At 48.9% G+C, this 24,296-nt stretch overlaps 1 protein-coding gene and 1 long non-coding RNA gene across 3 annotated transcripts in view; one reads left to right on the forward strand and one right to left on the reverse strand.

The window, feature by feature from the left end:
* LOC120997274 overlaps positions 1-24,296 on the reverse strand; it is an 87,421-nt gene that overhangs the window by 58,597 nt on the left and 4,528 nt on the right. The window contains exon 2 of the long non-coding RNA XR_005778135.1: positions 12,363-12,366. This is a non-coding gene — a long non-coding RNA (uncharacterized LOC120997274). The remainder of the gene's footprint in view (positions 1-12,362; positions 12,367-24,296) is intronic.
* Positions 277-24,296, forward strand: LOC120997273 (bis(5'-adenosyl)-triphosphatase enpp4-like). 2 transcript variants are annotated; one of them, XM_040427294.1, is made up of 4 exons: positions 277-301; positions 19,089-19,944; positions 20,500-20,673; positions 23,792-24,296. In XM_040427294.1, the coding sequence occupies exons 2-4, from the start codon at positions 19,116-19,118 to the stop codon at positions 24,154-24,156; spliced, it is 1,368 nt and encodes a 455-aa protein (XP_040283228.1). In that variant the 5' UTR covers positions 277-301; positions 19,089-19,115; the 3' UTR covers positions 24,157-24,296. The 2 variants fall into 2 exon arrangements, with proteins under 2 accessions (XP_040283228.1, XP_040283227.1); XM_040427293.1 differs by having other exon boundaries at positions 283-482.

Raw genomic sequence — 24,296 nt, forward strand, 5'->3', positions numbered from 1 at the left:
AAAAAAATTAGTTTTGTGGGGTGACAGAAGCCCTTTAAGTATAGCATAAAAGTAATCGGTAAAACTATTGCGGTCAGGAAGTGGTTAAGTGCTGCAGAGGTTGCACATGAAGCGCCGTGACCTCACCAGGCTGATCACGTGACCAAAACACTGGCCGCTGTCAAACTACCCCAGGAGTCAATTACGTCATCCCTTCCCAGCTAATCAGATGACAGCGTCTCCTCCCCCTCTCGGAGGCCCCGCCCAGTGAGCGCGGCGGCTGTAGACCGTGGAGTTGAGGGTCGGGAGCTGCGCGGTTTCTGTAAGTAGATCAGTGTGTACGGGAGCTGAGACCGCTGCGTCACTTACCAGGAGCTCTCCGCCGTAGCATTGCGGGGGTTTGTACTGAAGGGAGGACGCAGCTTGTGTACGTTCATACAGAGGGGCGGTGGTGACGCCCAGGAGCTGGAGTAGCAGAGTTGTGTTTGCTGATTGATGTACAGGTAGGTCATGGAGAATAATCAGTCTCTTCCAGTACAGTCCTATAGGACAAACAAAATGTGATCCTCACAAGATCTGTGCTTGCCGTCATTGACTAGGACCCTTCATTACTTCCTTCCAGACCTGGTTTAGTGAGGGACACACAGTTATCAGAGAGCACATCAGGGTGGTCAGGCCTGGGCTCTATAACTCTGGAAGTAATGAAGGTGAGGGACAGCAAGCAGAGATCTTGGAAAGGATAGTATATTGGAAAATTGTATAACTACTAAGGCAACTTTTTGCCGCAACCCCTTTAAATGGAGCGTCACCCAGATGGGATCACGTGGCTGCGTCCATGTCCCGCTGATAATCCAGGACACAGACGGTCCCGTTGATGCCAGACTGACGGACATTTCCTGGGACCCGTCTTGATTTCCTACATGGGTGATGTCAAGCTTATGTTGGTTTTGTTTTGTTTTCTTGCATTTTTTATTTTGTTTTTTGTTTTTATTTTTTCTTCACTTTTTTTATATTTATTTTTAAAGTGTTTTTAAGAAAATAAATAAATAACACCAGTTTCAGCTGCAACATGGGATACTGAAAAAGAGCTGTGTACTGTCTCGTACACAATGTGATACCTCTTGGCGCAAAACGACAACTGCGAGTGACGTCTTTTTAAAAGTTATTTATTCATTCGAGTGACAACGCGTTTCGGAGTGAGAATACTCCTTTATCAAGTCTTTGGAGCTGGGTACATACAGTTGGTGCGACTGATCCAAATGCTTGGTGTCGGGGTCCTGTATGTGTAGCGCTGCGCCAAAGGCTTGATAAAGGAGTATTCTCACTCCGAAACGCGTTGTCACTCGAATGAATAAATAACTTTTAAAAAGACGTCACTCGCAGTTGTGGTTTTGCGCCAAGAGGTATCACATTGTGTACGAGACAGTACACAGCTCTTTTTCAGTATTCTACATCACTCCTCTGGAGTGCTGGCAACTCCAAGGATTGAGAAGATACCGGCAGCATACCCCCCTTTGATCGACCCTCTCTCTCCCCCCTCCGCCTTTGCAAGTGTTGTACTGACACAAGCACAACACCAGAAGGTGAGTGTAATAATTGAAACAGTACACTCTCTAAATCTGATACCAAAAACTACTACCCTATGAGCGCCTTGTTTCCCATTTATTTTGCCATAATTGCTACAACATGGGAGTCTGTGGGAAAGATCAAAGAGGACAGACAGGTGTTTTTTAGTAGTGGCATTTTTTGGGCCAATGTGTTTTTTTTATATGGTGTTTTTTTTTAGGGGGTGCACCTTTTTAATGAATTTGTCACGTCTTCTGCTGTCAGAACCTCTATGTAGGAGCTGCTGTAGATTGCTGGTGGCGCCTGCGTCAGTTTTTTGGCGCACATGTTAGATGAGTCGGGCCGCGCAGATCCCGCCTGGACCCCCAGCCAGTTTTTGGAAAAGCTAAAAAGTCCCAAAATTAGCTTCAAACTACCACCTGCGACAAAATTTGTGATTTTCCAACGGCAGAAAGATGGTCTAATGTTATGGTAGCTGACCCCCATTGTCTGGTGTTTTTCTCCCATAGACCCCCCCCCCTCCCATTAGTTTAGTTTTTTTTTTTTTTGCCCTGCTTAAAAAAAAAAAAGCAGTACGTGTTCCTATTTTTTTATTTTTTATACCAGTATACTAGCAGAAGGACCCGACTGCGCACGAGAATATTTCATCTATTTCATTTCATGTTTCTGTGTGTCGTTAAAAGATATCGACAGTATCCCCCTATAACAGTGACCTCCACTGCCCCTCACTCATTAACACTGACCCCCCCACAGTGCCCCTCCTGCTGACAATAGGACGTCTACAGCAGCCCGTCTGCTTAACTTTGAGCTTCACAGCACCTCACTCCCTTGAGATTGACCTTCTCAGGGGCACACCCCTTTAACAATGACCTCCACGGTGACCGCATATATGGCAGTTGGGATATGAAGAGAAAGACTTGCAGGCTTGTATTTGCTAATGCAGGTCATTTTTTGGGAATATCTCAGGAACGGTACGTCCTAGAGAGCTGAGACTGCCACAAGATTTCTTTCCAGGTAGCAAGGGATGTGTGTACCAAGTTTCGTTGAAATTGATGGTTGTGTTTTTGAGTGATCACAGAACATACACACATACGTCCTTTATATAGCGTATTTTTTCGCCCTATAAGACGCACCTAGGTTTTTGAGGAGGAAAATAAGAAAAAAAATATTTTTAACCAAAAGGTGTGCTTTTGGTGGGTTTTGAACTAATGGTGGTCTGTGCATGACACTACTATGGGGGATCTGTGGATGGCACTGTTATGGGGGAATCTGTGGATGGCACTGTTATGGGGGGATCTGTGGATGGCACTGTTATGGGGGATCCGTGGATGGCACTGTTATGGGGGGATCCGTGGATGGCACTGTTATGGGGGGATCCGTGGATGGCACTGTTATGGGGGGATCCGTGGATGGCACTGTTATGGGGGGATCTGTGGATGGCACTGTTATGGGGGGATCCGTGGATGGCACTGGTTTGGGGGAATCTGTGGATGGCACTGTTATGGGGGAATCTGTGGATGGCACTGTTATGGGGGGATCCGTGGATGGCACTGTTATGGGGGGATCCGTGGATGGCACTGTTATGGGGGGATCCTTGGATGGCACTGTTATGGGGGGATCCTTGGATGGCACTGTTATGGGGGGATCTGTGGATGGCACTGTTATGGGGGCATCTGTGGATGGCACTGTTATGGGGGGTGATCTGTGGATGGCACTGTTATGGGGGGTGATCTGTGGATGGCACTGCTATATATGTGTCACCCACAGATCCCCCACCCCATAACAGTGCCATCCACATATCCCCCACCCCATAATAGTGGCATCCACAGATGCCCTAATATACCATAGCTAAACCTGTGGGAGGGGGGAGGGGCCGTCACTGGGCGGGCGGGTGGCCGGCCGTAACTCACTGACGTCACGTGCCTGCGCCGCCTACTTCATTCATAAAGTAGGCGGTGCAGGCACGTCACGTGACATCAGCGAGTTCCGGCCGCCCGCCCTGCTCTGCCTGCTACAGGACATTTAGTAAGTAGTACAGATGGGGCTGGGGATCGGAACGTCAATCAACCACCTCCCGACCGCCTAACGCACGGATGCGTCCGGAAGGTGGTTGATTCATTCCTCCTGGACGCATCCGTGCGTCATCTCGCGAGACGCGAGATTTCCTGTGAACGCGCGCACACAGGCGCGCGCGTTCACAGGATCGGAAGGTAAGCGAGTGGATCTCCAGCCTGCCAGCGGCGATCGTTCGCCGGCAGGCTGGAGATGCGATTTTTTTAACCCCTAACAGGTATATTAGACGCTGTTTTGATAACAGCGTCTAATATACCTGCTACCTGGTCCTCTGGTGGTCCCCTTTGTTTGGATCGACCACCAGAGGACGCAGGTAGCTCAGCAATATGTAGCACCAAGCACCACACTACACTACACCCCCCCCGTCACTTATTAACCCCTGATCACCCTTGATCACCCCTGATCACCCCATATAGACTCCCTGATCACCCCCCTGTCATTGATCACCCCCCTGTAAGGCTCCATTCAGACATATTTTTTTTGGCCCAAGTTAGCGGAAATATATATATTTTTTTTCTTACAAAGTCTCATATTCCACTAACTTGTGTCAAAAAATAAAATCTCACATGAACTCACCATACCCCTCGCGGAATCCAAATGCGTAAAAATTTTTAGACATTTATATTCCAGACTTCTTCTCACGCTTTAGGGCCCCTAGAATGCCAGGGCAGTATAAATACCCCACATGTGACCCCATTTTGGAAAGAAGACACCCCAAGGTATTCACTGAGAGGCATATTGAGACCATGAAAGATTGAAATTTTTGTCCCAAGTTAGCGGAAAGGGAGACTTTGTGAGAAAAAAAATATATATCAATTTCCGCTAACTTGTGCCGAAAAAAAAAAAATTCTATGAACTCGCCATGCCCCTCATTGAATACCTTGGGGTGTCTTCTTTCCAAAATGGGGTCACATGTGGGGTATTTATACTGCCCTGGCATTCTATGGGCCCTAAAGCGTGAGAAGAAGTCTGGGATCCAAATGTCTAAAAATGCCCTCATAAAAGGAATGTGGGCCCCTTTGCGCATCTAGGCTGCAAAAAAGTGTCACACATCTGGTATCGCCGTACTCGGGAGAAGTTGGGCAATGTGTTTTGGGGTGTCATTTTACATATACCCATGCTGGGTGAGATAAATATCTTGGTCAAATGCCAACTTTGTATAAAAAATGGGAAAAGTTGTCTTTTGCCGAGATATTTCTCTCACCCAGCATGAGTATATGTAAAAAGACACCCCAAAACACATTGCCCAACTTCTCCTGAATACGGCGATACCACATGTGTGACACTTTTTTGCAGCCTAGGTGGGCAAAGGGGCCCACATTCCAAAGAGCACCTTTCGGATTTCACAGGTCATTTACCCCAAGGTATTCGCTGATGGGCATAGTGAGTTCATGGAAGTTTTTATTTTTTGTCACAAGTTAGTGGAATATGAGACTTTGTAAGAAAAAAAAAAATCATCATTTTCCGCTAACTTGTGACAAAAATAAAAAATTCTAGGAACTCGCCATGCCCCTCACGGAATACCTTGGGGTGTCTTCTTTCCAAAATGGGGTCACTTGTGGGGTAGTTATACTTCCCTGGCATTCTAGGGGCCCAAATGTGTGGGAAGTATTTTGAAATCAAAATGTGTAAAAAATGGCTGGTGAAATCCAAAAGGTGGCTCTTTGCCAAGATATTTCTCTCACCCAGCATGGGTATATGTAAAATGACACCCCAAAACACATTGCCCAACTTCTCCTGAGTACGGAGATACCAGATGTGTGACACTTTTTTGCAGCCTAGGTGGACAAAGGGGCCCACATTCCAAAGAGCACCTTTCGGATTTCACCGGCCATTTTTTACAGATTTTGATTTCAAACTACTTACCACACATTTGGGCCCCTAGAATGCCAGGGCAGTATAACTACCCCACAAGTGACCCCATTTTGGAAAGAAGACACCCCAAGGTATTCGCTGATGGGCATAGTGAGTTCATAGAAGTTTTTATTTTTTGTCACAAGTTAGTGGAATATGAGACTTTGTAAGAAAAAAAAATAATCATCATTTTCCGCTAACTTGTGACAAAAAATAAAAAGTTCTATGAACTCACTATGCCCATCAGCGAATACCTTAGGGTGTCTACTTTCCGAAATGGGGTTATTTGTGGGGTGTTTGTACTGTCTGGGCATTGTAGAACCTCAGGAAACATGACAGGTGCTCAGAAAGTCAGAGCTGCTTCAAAAAGCGGAAATTCACATTTTTGTACCATAGTTTGTAAACGCTATAACTTTTACCCAAACCATTTTTTTTTTTATCAAAGACATGTAGAACAATAAATTTAGAGCAAAATTTATATATGGATGTCGTTTTTTTTGCAAAATTTTACAACTGAAAGTGAAAAATTTTATTTTTTTGCAAAAAAAATCGTTAAATTTCGATTAATAACAAAAAAAGTAAAAATGTCAGCAGCAATGAAATACCACCAAATGAAAGCTCTATTAGTGAGAAGAAAAGGAGGTAAAATTCATTTGGGTGGTAAGTTGCATGACCGAGCAATAAACGGTGAAAGTACTGTAGGTCCGAAGTGTAAAAAGTGGCCTGGTCATTAAGGGTGTTTAAGCACTGGGGGCTGAGGTGGTTAAAGTTATTATTATAAAAGGCTTTGGCAATAAAGCAGTGAGTGAGCGGCGGGGCCGGAGTACAGTGACCGCACCGGTCCCGCCGTATTTGCATAACACCGGCCCCTCCTCCCTCCCCGTCCAGCTGATACATCGCAGTCTGCAATGGGGGGGGGAAAGTGCGTATTATGGGGGCGAAAAATGCGGTATATAGATTTTCCCCATACGGCTCTGCAGATGAAGTGATATGATGGACGGGGGGGGGGGGGCACATACTTAAGTATAAAAAAAAGTAAGACGTGCAGAAAACGCCATTATAAAATGCACCATATGGGCAGAAACGTGTCAAAATCACGTAGGAAATGGCTGCTAAGTTCGTCAGGCAGGTTTTTGTTTTCACCAAAGAAGTGCAGTATACGGTGTATATATATCACTTCCTGCGTGGTGAGACGGGCAGGACACACCCTTATTGTCACCTGACCTCTACTGGACCTTGGACCGCAGTAACCACCTCATACAGAGAAGTGCCGCACAGTGGCTTTACACCACCGGCCCGCGAATTGCAGCTCTGCCTCCAATTGAAAACAATGGGAGGCAGACGGCAGGCGACCGCGCGGCGCGGTTTCTGCTCCAAAATTCCGGGGGCATAATCCATCATGTGAACAGGCACAAAGAATCGAGGGAGAAAGTATAAAACAAAGGATTTACAAAGTTGCACAGGAAGAAATAGCAGTGGGAATACACAACGGGGGTCATTTATCAAACTGGTGTCAAGTAGAACTGGCTGAGTTGTCCATAGCAACCAATCAGATTCCACCTTTCATTTTCCAAAGGAGCTGTGAGAAATTAAAGGTGAGATCTGATTGGTTGTTATGGGCAACTAAGCCAGTTCTACTGTACACCAGTTTGATAAATGACCCCCTATGTCCCCAGTAGTCACTGACAGGTCCCCCAAGTGATTGCAGCAGGACGCTACACAAGCAGGGAATGCTGGGAGATTTCAGCTCAGAAGCCAGCAAAATTGTGAACCACACATGTGTGACTGGCGCTCTGTTCAAATGGGGGGTACGCAGGCCCCATTCTCCTGATTGGCAGGGACCCCAGCAGTCGGAGCCCCACCAATACCATGAATAGGGGATAAGTTGTTGTATTGTGGCACCCCATGTAAGTGCTTGGAGCGTGTAGTGCCGGTGCACTACCAGAACCAGCCAGCCTCCATTTATATGTGTCGTACTGACACATGATTGGCTGTGTCGATCACATGATACCTGTTCTGACTTGACCACGGCGGTCACAAGTCTTCATAGGAGCTGTCGCCATACTGTATGCCCCATATCACTGTACGGAGCCTCGCTGACAGGGTCATTGTGCTGAAATCTGTTCCTCTTACTGTATCCAAACCTGAACAGAAGCTTCTAGACAGACGTGACTAAGGAAATCAACATCAGGAGGTGGTGGAGCTTATCCTTTCCATTGAGGTAGATTGGTACAAACATAGCAGAGCTTAATATGTATTTTAAGTGATATCCATTGGCACCACGTCTTTCAGTCAGTCCTTTTGTTCCAGTTGGCACAAGATTAACTTTTTTTTAGACTGGAGAAAAATGTCCAGGCTTTGTAGTAGATGGTGGAGAAACTGCAGGTCACCACAGTTGGTGCCAGATGTGTGGGCTAGTCTTCAAGAATTTTGCACCAGAAGCATTGTCATGGCGTAACCGGTAGTGTCTCGGTATAGACGTCTCTAGGCTGTGCCCCTGCCCGAACCACGTGGCAGCTGTTGTAGGAAAGTGCAGTGCCACTTTGTCTCTCTCCTTCTTCCGGGCACCCACATGGTCAGCCATTGAGTATAATAGACCAAGCCTTTGACCTCCAAAGACTGCCTGGTGGACAAATTTGGATTAAATAGCAAGCACTTTCCGAGTGCCACTGCTGCTTTGTTCTACAGATTTACTGCTGTGACCCCTTCCGTTTGGGCAACAGTGGCATATCCGGCTAGTGTACCACCAGCGTCTATCCTGAGACAACCCCTTGCAGGTTCTGATCTTAATTTGTTAGACCCATCATGAGGTGTGAGTCTTCTTTGCTGTACCAGGAGGTAGACTAGGTAGTCGTCCAAATGTGCTTCACTTTCCTCTTTCACAAACTGTCCATAATGGACCTGCTTGGGGTTGGATCCCTCTTTGCTGCTAGAACGTCCCCTTTGAACATTAGTGAGGTCAACGTCATTCTCCAGATGTTCATTAGGGTCTAGGTAAGGGCTGGATGCAAGCTTGTCAGATATTTTTATGGACCTTCAGGAGCATTGACCTGTGGAAACCGTGCCACAATTTTGGAAAGCCATAATTATTTGGAAAATCACTGCACCCTACAAAGTCATACCAGAGATGTTCAGTAGGTCTAGGTAAGGGCTGGATGCAATCCATTCAGTATTTTACATGCAAAACAATTTTATTGACCTTCAGGAGCATATTCCTGAGGAAACCTGGTGCCAAAATTTTGGAAAGTCATAATTTTTTGGGAAAGTCACTGCACCCTACATTATCATAATTTTCTTAGGTCCACGAGAAGACTATTTTTCTTGTACACAACATTAGAAATGGTGCCACCATACTTCTAGTATCCTCCAAACTCAGATATGTCCATCACATCGGTAAGAAATGGTACCACACGTGTGACACTACTTGGGTGAAAATGTGCAGAGCACCCAACACATGATAATTCCAGTGGACAATTCTTCAGTTAAGGTTGCTTTCCCTTACCATGAATAGTGAGGAGAACAGGAGCTGTAGTCATGAACCCATTTATAAGAGTAGGTATTTTTATTTTTTTCACCACGTAGTCCTCATGGCCTGGTCCATGGTTGCTGTATGTTGAAAGACTACTGGCAGCTGTTGCCAACCTGAGTTGTTCTCCATCTGATGGACTTGCAGGGTATACTTAAGTGAGTTAATAAACCCGGTGACTCGTGGACATTGACCATAGTATTGCTGCCTTAACCCAGTTCTCTTACGTGGAAAACTGGAATTTCTGGTTGTGGTTATTGTAGGACTTCAAGTGTTGTATGCTACTCTTGAAAAGTGGATTAACTGGATTTAACAGTCTTCACGGCTTGTTGGACTTGCCGTAACCGGATGGTAACCTAACACTAGCAGTTTGTTACTTGTGTGTCACCATACATCTTTTTTTTTCTGCCAGTTAAAACCAGATTGTTACACGTGTTCCTTCTTTCAACTTTTTTATACTGATTTCAGATTATAATTTTTTTATTCTGTTTCCCGAACATGATTATAGAGGTGGCCATCTTGCCTGAGCTCTTCTTAACAGCATTTAGAGATTTGCTTTACCATGGGCCATAGACACAGTGGACAGGAGGAGACCTCATTGACTTCTATGGGAGAGTTTTCTAGGCATGCCCTGTGACCTGTGCAGAGGTCAGGAGGGAGAAGATAAGCTGTGATATCATCTATTGTGAACTGTAGATCTTGTGTTATCTATACAGAGGTGATATCTGTCCTGTGGTGATAATGACATGACTGCTGGAAAGTGATCGTACAGACCAAGAAGTGGCGCCTATTGTTAGGCTTAGTGGCCAGTGCAAAAACTGCAGCCTTTTTTTGAATTTTTTGTATATATTTTTATTTTTTTATATATAGGTTTTGACATGGAAAATTAAAAATAACATGACCAGACATTTTCTTTAAAAATATGTTTTACATAAAACCATTATTTAAACAATAGGTCATTTCCTGACGACACATTCCCTTTAATATATTTTTACATTGTTCAGCTTGTGGTAGTCAATGCATGCTGGGAGTTGTAGTTTCACCACAGTTGTGTGAACTGGTGGTGTGTTGTGTTTTTATAAGCCTTAATACTAGCCACAGTACAGGGAACTGGGTATCGGGTGAGCATGAACTGTGTACAAGCTGAACACCTAAAAAGTGTACAGAATGAGTTTATTGTTATCTACAATGAATATAGAATGGGGAATGGGTGTACACTGGACATCTAGAATAGGTATATTAAGTATAATGAACGTAACATGGTCATTTATAATCTAGAGTCTGAGCTGACTGTCAAGCATAATAACAGAATGAGTGTGGGTTCAACATCTAGAATGTAATAGATCTGAGCTGTACATGTAGAATGTCATGGGTGTGAGCTGGACCTCTAGAGTGTAATTGGAGTCACCTTGATATCTAGAATGTAATGGGTATGGGGTGGACCACTAGAATGCAGTGGGTATGAGGTAGACCTCTAGAATGTCATGGGCGGGAAGTGGACCTCTAGAATGCCATGGGTGGGAAGTGGACCTCTAGAATGCCATGGGCGGGAAGTGGACCTCTAGAATGCCATGGGCGGGAAGTGGACCTCTAGAATGCCATGGGCGGGAAGTGGACCTCTAGAATGCCATGGGCGGGAAGTGGACCTCTAGAATGCCATGGGCGGGAAGTGGACCTCTAGAATGCCATGGGCGGGAAGTGGACCTCTAGAATGCCATGGGCGGGAAGTGGACCTCTAGAATGCCATGGGCGAGAAGTGGACCTCTAGAATGCCATGGGCGGGAAGTGGACCTCTAGAATGCCATGGGCGGGAAGTGGACCTCTAGAATGCCATGGGCGGGAAGTGGACCTCTAGAATGCCATGGGCGGGAAGTGGACCTCTAGAATGCCATGGGCGGGAAGTGGACCTCTAGAATGCCATGGGCGGGAAATGGACCTCTAGAATGCCATGGGCGGGAAGTGGACCTCTAGAATGCCATGGGCGGGAAGTGGACCTCTAGACTGTAATGGGTATCTAGAATGTGAGCCAAACTTCCAGAACGGGTAGTAGAAATGTACTGACTCAAGCTCTGGCTTCAAAATATTATGAACTATTATATATTATTATTAATGTTTCACTTATTATACCCAGATCGTCTTGCATATGTACTTTAATGGTAAATTAACAAAGTCTAGAAATTGTATTCATATAAATATATATTATTCTGGCAAGAAAATAGAAAATCAGTCATCACCTCTCATTTGTTCTCACCTTGAAGCCAGCCGCACACTGGCCATCACTGTCCTCCCAACTCTCATTTGGCCAACTGTCTGTCCTGATACTCTCATACATATGGTGGCTTATCTCCTGAAAGTATAAGGATTAAGCAGTTAAAATCCAACATGCATGATCCTTACCTACCCTACCATATGCCGCCATTGCACTTGCTCAGTAGTGAAGTTTCTCTTGCGAAGACCAGAGGGAGGACATTCAACACTGAGTAAGTCTTCTTGGACCAGCTGGAGAGAACAGGACGCAGGTGTTAAGGCAAGTCCTTAATAAAGGTGAAGAAAAGCCCAAGGTCACCGTAATACTAAAATAAATGTATCACTAATTATTGTACTTGAGCCATTTATATTAGAGTTGGCGTGTGAAAAAAGAGAGGCGTCTGAGGTGGAGCTGGGAGTCTGGCTTACCATTCCACAGACCTCATGGCCATCTAGACCGAGTGCCTGCCAAGAAGAGTGTTCGATAGCTGTCTCTGACCGTCTCTATAGTTAAATGGACACCGTACTTTCAACAAATTTTGTATAAATCTGTAGCAGTAATAGAAGATACTGCAATATATCTTATCAACGAAAAATGCCTTTTTCTCGCTCGTATCATTGGGGGACACAGGACCGTGGGTATAGCTGCTGCTGCCACTAGGAGGCGACACTAGGCTGAAAACTGTTAGCTCCTCCTCTGCCTGCTATACCCCCTCCAGCCTGGAGAGAGCATATCAGTTTTTAGCTTAGTGCCGTAGGAAGCAGACCTCCCTGCTTAGCAGGGCGGCTTCCTTCGATATTTTAATTTTTTTATCTTTTTCTCCATTTTCACTTCTGGATGGGGAACAGAGTCGCATTGCCTCTCTGTCTACCCAGGGAGGCTGGCCGGTGTCGGTTGTCCCACCGCCCTGCCTCCCCCAAGAAGAAAAGGTGAACCAGGGCAGCCTCACTCCCCTGCTTCCCGACAGCGCAAAGGTCACCTGTTCTCCAAGCCCTTCACTCACCTGTCCCCTGCCACTTCGGTGCCAGCGACTGTAGAGGTGGCCCTGCTGGTTTATAATGGAAGGGCGAAGAACACAGATGAAGGCAGGTGACTATATCCCTCTCCCTTTCCCACCTCCCTCTCCAGTCTCAACCCTCTGACTGGTCCCAGATTTGGGCAGCAGGCATCGCGGAGGGGGTAGCGATATCACTACTTCAGGCGGATGCAGTTCACGCCGCCGCTGGGCATGCGGGGTTAAGTGTTTCACGGGCCAGCCTTAATTGCAGCCTGGCTGACTTCACTATTTAGGGTACAGGGGCGCAGATTTTTCTCCCAGCGCATCATTCTGCCCTCACCTCCCCGCTGCTGGGTCGCGTAAGAACTTGTGGTTTGTAGTTATTCTGGGAGTCCCAACCGCTCTGTTGGGATCCCAATGCGCCGCAGAGTGCATGGCGGAACATGGCAGGGGGCGTGGCTAGACTGCGCTGCGCTTCAGTTTCGCTCCAGTCATGCTCCTCAGCGTCCTGAGGTGGCGGGGTTAGCTTTCCCGCCGCGACCGGACGTTCCCTCCTTCCTTCTTCCACGCAGCTCTCTGTCGGGGTACACAGGACCTGGGTTCGCCGGACATTCGGTAGGAATATCGCTACCCCCTCTAGCTTTGAGCGCTATCAGCATATAATGTCTGACCCAATCAGTACTTCCCCTCAGGCCACCCGCAGGGCCACCTACTATGCTTGCACTACTTGCAAGGTAAAATTCCCTCGTGGACAGGCAGACTCTTTGTGCTCAACATGCCATGTGCCCAGGCAGGCCCAATCCCCCCCCCCTCTCCACCCCACAGAAGTGCAGGACCAGTCTGTCAGTGTGGAACCAGACTGGGCACGGGCCCTGTCCTGGGCAGTGGAGGACCTATCTAAGATATCCCAATCCACCCTTTCTCTCATGGGTTGTTTGGTTGATAAATCGCCACCTGCGCAGTCCGCACCGTCTCAGGGCGTCCACCCCAGGGGCAGGCCTCCTAACAAGCATCCCAGAGCAGTACACCATTCCTCCTCTGACGCCTCAGCATCCCCTCCCCCTCCCAATCACAGACGCCCTCCCTCCTGGGAGACGCAATGTCGGAGGGGGAGATTGCGGATTCGGACTCGGTGGATAGCCTGGTGTCTGCTGTCCGGGACACTTTCCAGGTGCAGGACGACCTTCCCTCAACCAGCCACCAGGGGGTGTCTTTCCTGCGCTCGAAGCATGCCCCCAAGACTTTCCCCTTGCACGATGACTTCTTTGTGGTTGTCGCCAAGGCATTGGACCAGCCAGGTTTGCGCTTCCTGGTCCCAAAGCGGCTGGACCTGCTCTATCCTTTTCCCAGTGAGTGCATGGCGAAATGGTCCTCTCCTCCGTAGGTGGATCCCCGGTCGCTCGCCTTGCTAAAAATACGGCTATTCCGGTAGCTGACAGATCCTCTCTCCATGACCCTGTGGACCGACGCATAGAGTCTCTCACCAAGTCCGTCTTTACGGACAGTTGTTCAGCACTACGGCCCATTTTCGCTTCTGCCTGGGTGGCCAAGGCGGTCTTGGAGTGGTCCCTCCGTTTGAACCAGGATTTGGCGGCGGATCTTACCCCAGCTGAGCTCCAATCCTTGGCGGTTCAAATCTCTCAGGCAGGGAAATATCTTTGTGATGCGGCCCTGGACGCTGGGGCTATGGCGGCCGCTCCTTGGCCCTCGCGGTATCTCTCCGCCGAGAACTCTGGCTTAAAGTTTGGGCGGCAGATTCGTCCTCTAAACGATCACTTGCGGGCCTTCCTTTTGCTGGGTCCCGACTCTTCGGTACCCGACTGGACGAAATAATTTTGGAAGCGACAGGTGAAAAGAGCACCCACCTTCCACAGCCTAAGTCAAAGCATACATTTCGTCCTAGGGCCTCGGCTTCCCGTTCCCAGTCCTTTCGCCGATTCTCTGCCACCCGTCCGGCGGCTATCATGTCTGCAAGGCCGCCCACACAGGACTAGCGGAAAAAAACGTCTTTTAAACCCCAAGCGGCCTGGCGCCCATGGGCTCAGCCGCCACGTTACTCTTCTGGCAAGCAGTCTTCCGCATGAAGGTGCGCCCTCGCGGGTGGGGGGGTCGTCTCCTCCTTTTTCAGGAGACATGGCGGGCTCACATCTCGGAAGCATGGGCACTCGAGGTCGTGACCTCGGGTTACAAAATCAAGTTCACCTCCACCCCTCCCAACCGCTTTTTCCTCTCACAACCCCCCAGGGATCCAGTTCGGGCTGTGGCATTCTTTCAGGCGGTTCAATCCCTCCTCGCACGGGGTGTGATAACTCCAGTTCCTCTGGAGGAACAATTTACGGGTTTTTATTCAAACCTGTTCGTGGTTCCCAAAAAAGAGGGCGCTGTCCGCCCGGTTCTAGATCTCCAGGTGGTAAACCGGTTTCTCCGTGTTCAACGTTTCAGAATGGAGTCCCTTTGCTCCGTGGTTGCTTTGTTGGTTCAAGGGGAATTCCTAGTGTCCATAGATATTCAGGACGCCTACCTGCACATCCCTATCGCAGCCACCTACCAACCCTTTCTCTGTTTCGCTATTCAGTCGTGCCATTACCAGTTTTTCGCCCTGCCCTTCGGCTTGGCAACAGCTCCGTGGGTATTCACGAAGGTACTCGCTCCCCTCCTTGCCCTTCTGCGATCCAGGGGCATCACTCTGCTCCCCTATCTGGACGACATCCTGATCAAGGCTTCGACAGCGGCTCAGTGCGAAGGAAGTCTACGGATCACCTTGGACACGCTCTCTCTCGCTTCGGCTGGCTGGTGAACCTGCAGAAGTCTTCCCTGCGTCCCTCCACACAGATTCGGGCACGGCGTTGGTACGCCTTCCCCCCGGACAAGAGGCTGGATCTTCAGCGGTCGGTCCGTCTCCTCCTCCAGTGCCGAAGCCCGTCAATTCACAATTGTATGATACTGGGTATGATGGTAGCCTCCTTCGAGGCAGTTCCATTCGCACAATTCCACACACGGTCATTTCAACGTACCATATTGTCGTCCTGGGACAAATCCCCGGATTCCCTGGATCGGCGTATCCACCTGTCTCGACGGGTACGGTCGGCACTCAGGTGGTGGATCACACCTGCGCGCCTGGAAGTGGGTAAGTCCTTTCTCCTAGTGACATGGACAGTCATCCCCACCAACGCCACCCTTCAAGGTTGGGGCGGGTCTTCGCCACTCGGACAGTCCAGGGCGTTTGGTCTTCATCGGAGTCCAAACTGTCCATCAACATCTTGGAGCTCCAGGCCATTTATCTGTCCCTTCAGCATTGGACCCCTCTCCTGGAGGGCCGTCCACCCAGGGTACAGTCGGACAATGCCACGGCTGTGGCTTATATCAACCACCAAGGGGGGACCCGCAGCCTTGCGGTGATGCAGGGATCAGCAAAGATCCTACAGTAGGCGTAAGCCCACGTTCCGGTAATCTCAGCGGTCTACAATTGGACGGCGGATTTTCTCAGCTGGGCGATAGTGGACCCCGGGGAGTGGTCCCTCCATCCAGAGGTGTTCGAGGCGCTCTGTCTCCGTAGGGGCTGACTGGATGTGGACTTGATGGCGTCAATCATAAGGTCCTTTGCTTCTTCTCTCGCGCAAGAGACCCCAAGGCGTACGACGTAGACGCCCTCGTGGCATCATGGGACGACTTCTCTCCTGTATGTCTTCCCACCTCTTCCTCTACTGCCTTGGATTCTGCGCAGAATCAGGATGGAGGGCATCCGGACAATCCTGGTTGCCCCAGACTGGCCTCGCCGAGCGTGGTACACCGATCTCATTCTTCTAGGGGACACACTGTGGCCCCTTCCTCTCAGGGCCGATCTTCTCTCACAGGGTCCGGTCTTCCACCAGCGATACCCTACGTTTGACGGCTTGGCTATTGAAAGCTTCCTTCTAAGGCGGAGAGGTTTCTCTGATACAGTCATTTGTACGATGATTATGGCTAGAAAACCCACGTCGTCCAAAATCTATTACAAGACTTGGAAGTCCTTCCTGCGTTTCTGTGAGGAACGCGGTCTCCTTCCCAGACGGTTCTCCCTTCCGGCTATTCTGGCATTTCTTCAATCCGGATTGGAACTTGGACTAGCGCTTAGTTCCTTGAAGGGACAGGTCTCAGCCCTGTCCATATTTTTCCAGCGTTCCCTGGCTGGGTTAGGCCCCGTTAAGACATTTCTGCAGGGGGTGGCTCACACAGTGCCTCCTTATTGTCCCCCATTGCATTCTTGGGACTTGAACCTGGTCCTGGGCTCGCTCCAGGTCGCTCCGTTCGAGCCTTTGAGTGCGGTTTCTCTTCGCTTGCTCTCCTGGAGGGTGGCCTTTTTGATGGCCATCACGTCTATCAGGAGAGTTTCGGAGCTGGCAGCCCTTTCTTGCATTTCACCAAGGTAAAGTGGTGCTCCGCCCGGTGCCTTCTCTTCAGCCGAAAGTGGTGTCGGCCTTTCATGTCAACGAGGACATTGTTCTCCCCTCGTTCTGCCCGCAGCCTTCTCATCCGAGAGAGCGTGAACTCCATCGGCTTGATGCCGTGTGGGCTTTGAGAATCTACCTGTCCGTTTCTGGTTCTTTTCGGTGTACGGACTAGGGATTGACCGATTTTTTTTTTTATAGATTTTTATTTCTTTTTTATTTGATTTTTTTTTTTTTTAGAGCCAATACCGATAATTTGTGAGCTTTCAGGCCGATAGCTGATAATTTATACCGATATTCTGTGCATTTTTATTTTTGAAAAAACTATGTTTATTGTTAACGTGTAGCTTTTTTTTTTTTGTAAATCTTTCTTTTTCATTTATACTTAATATTTTGGTGTTTGTGTGTTTTTGTTTTTTTTTTGTTTTTTTTTTTACACTAACTTTTAGCCCCCTTAGGGGCTAGAGCCCTTGTCCTATTCACCCTGATAGAGCTCTATCAGGGTGAATAGGATCTCACACTCTCCCTGCTGCCCTGTGCATAGTACACACGGCAGCAGGGAGCTGACTATGGCAGCCAGGGCTTCAGTAGCGTCCTGGCTGCCACGGTAACCAATCGGAGCCCCAGGGTTACACTGCTGGGGCTCCGATCAGAAGCTGCCACTGCACCACTAATGAGGAGGAGGGGACCGTGTGGCCACTGCCACCAATGATTAATACTGGGGGGCTCGGGTGGGGGGGGCGCACTGCGCCACCAATGTTTTTAATAGTGGGGGGCTCACTGCGCCACCAATGTCTTTAATACTGGGGTTGGGGGGGCACACTGCACCACCAATGAAGATAACTCTCCCATTATTCATATACAGGAGGCGGGAGCTGGCTGCAGAATCATATAGCCGCACCCGACCTCTATGAGGGGTAGCTGCGATCCGCGGTAGTTAACCCCTCAGGTGCCACAGCTACTTGTCATAGAGGTCGGGTGCGGCTATATGATTCTGCAGCCAGCTCCCACCTCCTGTTGAATTTTAATGAATGAGTGAGTCAACATCATTGGTGGCGCAGTGGCCACAGCACCACCCCTCCTCTTCTCCTCTCTCCTCTCATTGGTGGCAGCAGCCGCACAGGGGGGAGGGAGACACTGCTTCCTTCTCCCCTGTGCTGCTGAGGGAACACGGATCGCGCTGACAGCAGCGCGATCCTTGTTCCCGCTTCGTTATCGGCAAAATAGATGCCGATACCGATAACTTCGAAAATCCTGAATATCGACTGATAATATCGATAAAACCGATAATCGGTCGATCCCTAGTACAGACTCTTTGTTCGTAGTCCCTGAAGGTCTTCGCAAGGGATTGGCGGCCTCCAAGGTGACGATTGCCAGGTGGATTCGGTCAGCGATCTGCGAGGCATACCGCTCCCGGGACAAGGCACCTCCCCCTGGGATCACGGCCCACTCTACCAGAGCGGCCGGCGCTTCTTGGGCTCACCTTCACCATGCACCTGCGTCTCAATTGTGTAAGGCTGCGACTTGGTCCTCCTTGCACACGTTCACAAAATTTTACCGGGTGCATTCTCTGGCCTCGGCGGATGCTGCTCTGGGCCGCAGGGTCTTGCAGGCCGCTGTGTAGTGACTTCCGCGAGGGAGTTGATTTCCATGGGGTTCTGGTTTTCCCTCCCCGTGGACTGCTTTAGGACATCCCACGGTCCTGTGTCCACCAATGATACAAGCGAGAAAACGAGATTTTTGTGAACTCACCTGTAAAATCTCTTTCTCGCTTAGTTCATTGGGGGACACAGCACCCACCCAATTTTCTTAGTGCAGCATGTAGGGGCAGTTGGTTGCCGGTTGGGACCTCGGTTCTGGTTTGGTCCTACGGCAGTGCGCGGTTCTAGTTTGTTTTTCTGTTTACTTTCTGCTTCTACTGCTAGGGCACAAACTGATATGCTCTCTCCAGGCTGGAGGGGGTATAGCAGGCAGAGGAGGAGCTAACAGTTTTCAGCCTAGTGTCGCCTCCTAGTGGCAGCAGCAGCTATACCCACGGTCCTGTGTCCCCCAATGAACTAAGCGAGAGAGATTTTACAGGTGAGTTCACAAAAATCTTGTTTTTTCCCTCTAGCAGCATTCTTCCACCCTCCTCCGAAGACCTCTGTGGGCAGCATAAGCTAATTTTGGTTTCTTCTTTCACTGCAGCTCTCTCCTCCTCACCCCAACCCTATCCATAGCCGTCTATAGGCAGCATGTAGTGTGATCCTTCAGTGAGCTGACAGTCCGGGATTAGCTGAGAATATTAGTTTAGGAGAAAGAGAGCGAGTCGTCTGATAAGATATATTACAAAGTTTCTTATATTCATCTGTACTGTTAATTTCATTTTTTTTCCACTTTGCATCTTTAAATCCTTGCTCTCCTGCTTTTCTTTTCCAGATAAACGTATCTGGACATACATTCAAGATGCAGAATTTGGCGCTCTTGCTAACCTTGATGCATGGAGTAATTTTGTGCTCCGGAGGATCATCTGACGACGTCCCCCGGTTAATCCTTGTGTCTTTTGATGGATTCAGGGCGGACTATTTAAACTACTCTTTGCCCAATCTCGAGGAGTTTATCAATGATGGTGTCCTAGTAAGAGAAGTCAAGAACGTCTTCATCACCAAGACCTTCCCTAATCATTACTCCATAGTGACTGGTCTGTACGCCGAGAGCCACGGGATTGTAGCCAACTCCATGTATGACAAAGACACCAACCTCACCTTCAGTGTTTCCAACTCTACGTCAGAGACCAAACCGGTGTGGTGGAACGAAGCCACCCCCATCTGGGTGACAAACCAGCGTGCTGGGCGGAGGAGTGGCTCCGCCATGTGGCCGGGGACTGACGTGAAGATCCAGAACGTCACCCTAAATGACTGTTTACAATATAATCGCTCGGTACCTTTTAAAGAACGAGTGGATAACATCACCTCGTGGTTGACCAGGGCTAATGACCCCATCAACTTTGCGACTCTGTACTTTGAAGAACCCGACTACAGCGGACACTCTTTTGGACCTGAAAACAAATTGAACATGTCCAACGTACTGAAAGACGTGGATATAAAAATAGGGTACTTAGTGGCCAAGCTTAAAGAGTTAAAACTTTGGGACACAGTGAATGTAATAATCACCAGTGACCATGGAATGGCCCAGTGCTCGCCGGACAGAGTCATTGTGCTGGATAATTGTATTGGCCGGGGAAACTACACACTGGTGGATACAACTCCAGTGGCGGCCATATTGCCCCTTCAAGGTATGTGTGATCGTATAATAATCCTAAGTAGGTAGATCTGACCTTATTATATCATTGGATGAATCTCCGAAGCTAGCAACTTCTCCACCTTTTCTTTGCACCATTTTTGATAAATATTTGACAAGTTCAGTCACAAACTCAGCTCTGCTCCATCTGTATTATGGCCTGTCAGTAAGGCTTCCTATATTCAGCAAAACTGCCCACAAGGAGCCTTATGGAGACCCACCAGTCCTATAGTTCTGTTTTCTGGATACATATGGATGCCATGTGCCTTTGCTTGATTCCTCTGAGAGGCGCTATGTTTTGGGTGCCTCCATATAACACAGAGGTATACATACGGCCTATAACCGCTACGCGTGCTATTTGGGGCTGTCTGACCAGTGAGGGTCTTGTGTCACCCCCTTAGATGGAGTGGCTGTCAAGCTTATGCACTACCGCTCCTTTCAAAGTCTATTGGACCGACCAAGATAGCCTAGTGCAGTGTTCAGCTCTGCTACATATGTGTTATTTACAGATTAGTACGAACCAACTAATACGATTTTTCTCTGTTTCCAGATATAAATCTGGTTTCCGGCCTGCTGAAATACTGCAGCGATCACATGAAGGTCTACCTGAAAGACGACATCCCCGATCACTACCACTACAAGCAGAACAGCCGCATCCAGCCAATCATCCTGGTAGCCGACGAGGGCTGGACCATCGTGCAGAACGCCTCCTCTCCTGTAGCGCGTAAGACGTCACCTGTGTATTTGTGCCTGTCACCTGCTGGAGTAGTCTCTTGTTATACCATGTTTAGAGTAGTAGTTGTAGACTGTCCTGGATTGTACGCCATCATCAGCCGATCTGTCAGGTCACAAATGCGGCTCTACCTGCGGCAGAGCCGGTTAAAACACAGTCACTAGCGTCATTGCGTAGCTTCATTCGCCAGCGTCCGGAGTCGCAGGAGCGCACAGATGCGCGTCATCAATCACATGACCGTCAGATCAGCTCCGTCTCTTTGCGCTGTCATAATATTAAGAAGCGATAATATTTATTTTCCTAAACCTGGGTGTAGATAAAAAGGGCTCCAACACCCATCCTGCATATCGAATCTAGCCAGTATTAGCCTAAAATTGCTGTGATTCGGTGGGAGTGGACAACCAAAACCGGAGTTCCACTCAAACACCAAAACTTCTCATCACACCAGTCGGCAACAGTATGTACAGTTAGCAGTGTGTGTGTGTGTATATATATATATATATATATATATATATATATATATATATATATATATACACACACAAATGTATATACATAATGTGACAGGTATGGTGCATAACCCAATATCCAACATCTCCGGTCTGCTGGTGGAACACAGGTGTCTCGGATACGCTATTAAATTCACCATAAAAACTATATAAAAAATAGTGATAAATACATAGATTAAAACCACATAAAATACTGTAATGTATACACTAATACTGAATCAGATATACACACATTTCTTATTTGACTCCACCCCATTCACATTAAACTCGATATTGAGGCCATAAGGTTGTAATGCTTTCAACAAAAAAATCCATTTCAATTCCTTTTTTCTGAGGATACGTTCCTTGTCCCCACCCATGGTGGCTTGAAGGTCAGCACTGGTGGCTTGGTTTTTTGGTGCTCAATCTGACCCCCCTGCCAAGTAGTATAGTATATGAGCTGCCAGGAGGAGTGGGGAAAGGGAAGTGACAACGGCTCTGAGCTGCCAGGAGGAGTGAGGGAAGGGAAGTGACAACGGCTCTGAGCTGCCAGGAGGAGTGGGGGAAGGGAAGTGACAACGGCTCTGAGCCGCCAGGAGGAGTTGGGAAAAGGAAGTGACAACGGCTCTGAGCCGCCAGGAGGAGTGAGGAAAGGGAAGTGACAACGGCTCTGAGCTGCCAGGAGGAGTGGGAAAAGGGAAGTGACAACGGCTCTGAGCTGCCAGGAGGAGTGGGGAAAGAGAAGTGACAACGGCTCTGAGCTGCCAGGAGGAGTGGCGGAAGGGAAGTGACAACGGCTCTGAGCTGCCAGGAGGAGTGGGGAAAGGGAAGTGACAACGGCTCTGAGCTGCCAGAAGGAGTGAGGGAAGGGAAGTGACAACGGCTCTGAGCTGCCAGGAGGAGTGATGGAAGGGAAGTGACAATGGCTCTGAGCTGCCAGGAGGAGTGAGAAAAGGGAAGCGACAACGGCTCTGAGCTGCCAGGAGGAGTGGGGGAAGGGAAGTGACAACGGCTCTGAGCTGCCAGGAGGAGTGAGGGATGGGAAGCGACAACGGCTCTGAGCTGCCAGGAGGAGTGAGGGAAGGGAAGCGACAACGGCTCTGAGCTGCCAGGAGGAGTGAGGGAAGGGAAGAGACAACGGCTCTGAGCTGCCAGGAGGAGTGAGGGAAGGGAAGCGACAACGGCTCTGAGCTGCCAGGAGGAGTGAGGGAAGGGAAGTGACAACGGCTCTGAGCTGCCAGGAGGAGTGAGGGAAGGGAAGCGACAACGGCTCTGAGCTTCCAGGAGGAGTGGGGAAAGGGAAGCGACAACGGCTCTGAGCTGCCAGGAGGAGTGAGGGAAGGGAAGCGACAACGGCTCTGAGCTGCCAGGAGGAGTGGGGAAAGGGAAGTGACAACGGCTCTGAGCTGCCAGGAGGAGTGGGGAAAGGGAAGTGACAACGGCTCTGCAGTATATAAAGTTGGTGGTTTTGCAAACTTCTTCAAACCAGGGAACCTCAAACTGTTCTCCATATGGAGGGTGCATCACCAGAAGGCCACAGTAGCGTCGTCCACATGCCACATTTGCCCACCGTGACCAGTTGCTGTGCCCTCAGTGTGGACAACACATGAACAAATACCTTCCATGGCATAAACTTTTAGGCTTCGCCCCCACCTCCTCCCAAGTCCACCCCCCAACCTAATATGCCAGTACTGCACAGAACCCAAAATTATTCCAGATCACAAAAACGAGTTTACGACCCTGACATCAGCCACTACACCCTAATTTACAGCAGCATTTGCTGGGTGGTGGAGGGAGCACTCAGTCATGAGGCGGCGTGACCAACTCCCCAGAAAGCATACAGCAGCTCTCCCTATTAACGAATGTGCATGTGCAGTGTAAACCAGCCACCATTGCCGAAAATCCTTTTGAGGTCCCACCACGGAAACCCTTGACATCAGTGTACATGATTGTCAGTCTTAAAGGGATATTCCAATCTCTCAATTCCCACAGAATCCTCTGCCTAAGGGCTCATGCACACGGGCGTTGATCAGCCGTTCCGAGCATTGGGGACCGCAATTTGCGTTCCCCAATACAAGTGCAACATCCATGCAGTTTCCGCAAACATATCCGGACCCGCTGTTTGCAGACCGCAATACGGGCATGGCCGTCTTCATGAGTCCTAACCTAGAGGCTGCACCAACTAAACCCAGTTAGCAACCAAAAATGGTTTACCGTGGGTCATGCTCTTTCTCCAGTCTCCGCGACTCCACGTATCCAGTCAAATCTCTGATCTGTGGGTGGGACAGAAGCCATAGCCCAGGTGACCGCGGCATAGCAGTTCTGCTGTGCATTCTGAATGGCAGTATGAGGATAAATAACAAGGGGCACATTAAAGGACGTATACATACCGCTAGCCTGTGTATATATGTATGTACGGTATCTTATAAGAGACTGGGTGCATGTACCACATTCCACGTACTGCACGTGTCCTGTTCATCTGAATGCAGCTTCATGTAGGTAGCCAGACTGGGAGCCGCTGCGGATACTCAGGCAGTGCACGCTCCCAGCTCCTGTAGAGAAGGGGTAAGTTCACACACACTGGATTTGAGCTGCGCTGAGAACTATTTCTTATCTTGCAGTGGGAAACCACGGCTACGACAACAGCCTGCACAGCATGCATCCCTTCCTGGCAGCCCGCGGACCAGCGTTCCACAAGAGCGTCCGGATCAGCACCATAGACATCGTGGACATCTATCCCATGATGTGTCACATCCTCGGCTTAACGGCAGAAGCCAACAACGGCTCCTTGTCCAGCACCAAGTGCCTGTTAGCCGACCAGTGGTGCGTCCAAGTCCCAGAAGCCATTGGGGTCGTCATAGGTGGGATCCTGGTGCTCGCCACGATCACCTGCGTGGTCATAATGCTGCTGAAGAAGAAGACGCCCTTCCCGCGCCAGTTCACACGGCTGCAGTTCCAGGATGAAGACGACCCTTTAATTGGCTGACCTCCTTTAGTCACAAGTAAACTTGGTACCGTCACTTTAACCCTTTAAATGTTCTTCCATGTAAAACCTGAGTGTGCCGAAATCTGTCTAAATTTAAAAAAAAAAATCGTCCCAAATATTAAAGGTACAATAGGGCAAAA

This window comes from Bufo bufo, chromosome 4, assembly GCF_905171765.1.
Source record: "Bufo bufo chromosome 4, aBufBuf1.1, whole genome shotgun sequence".
In the NCBI taxonomy this organism is placed as follows: domain Eukaryota; kingdom Metazoa; phylum Chordata; class Amphibia; order Anura; family Bufonidae; genus Bufo; species Bufo bufo.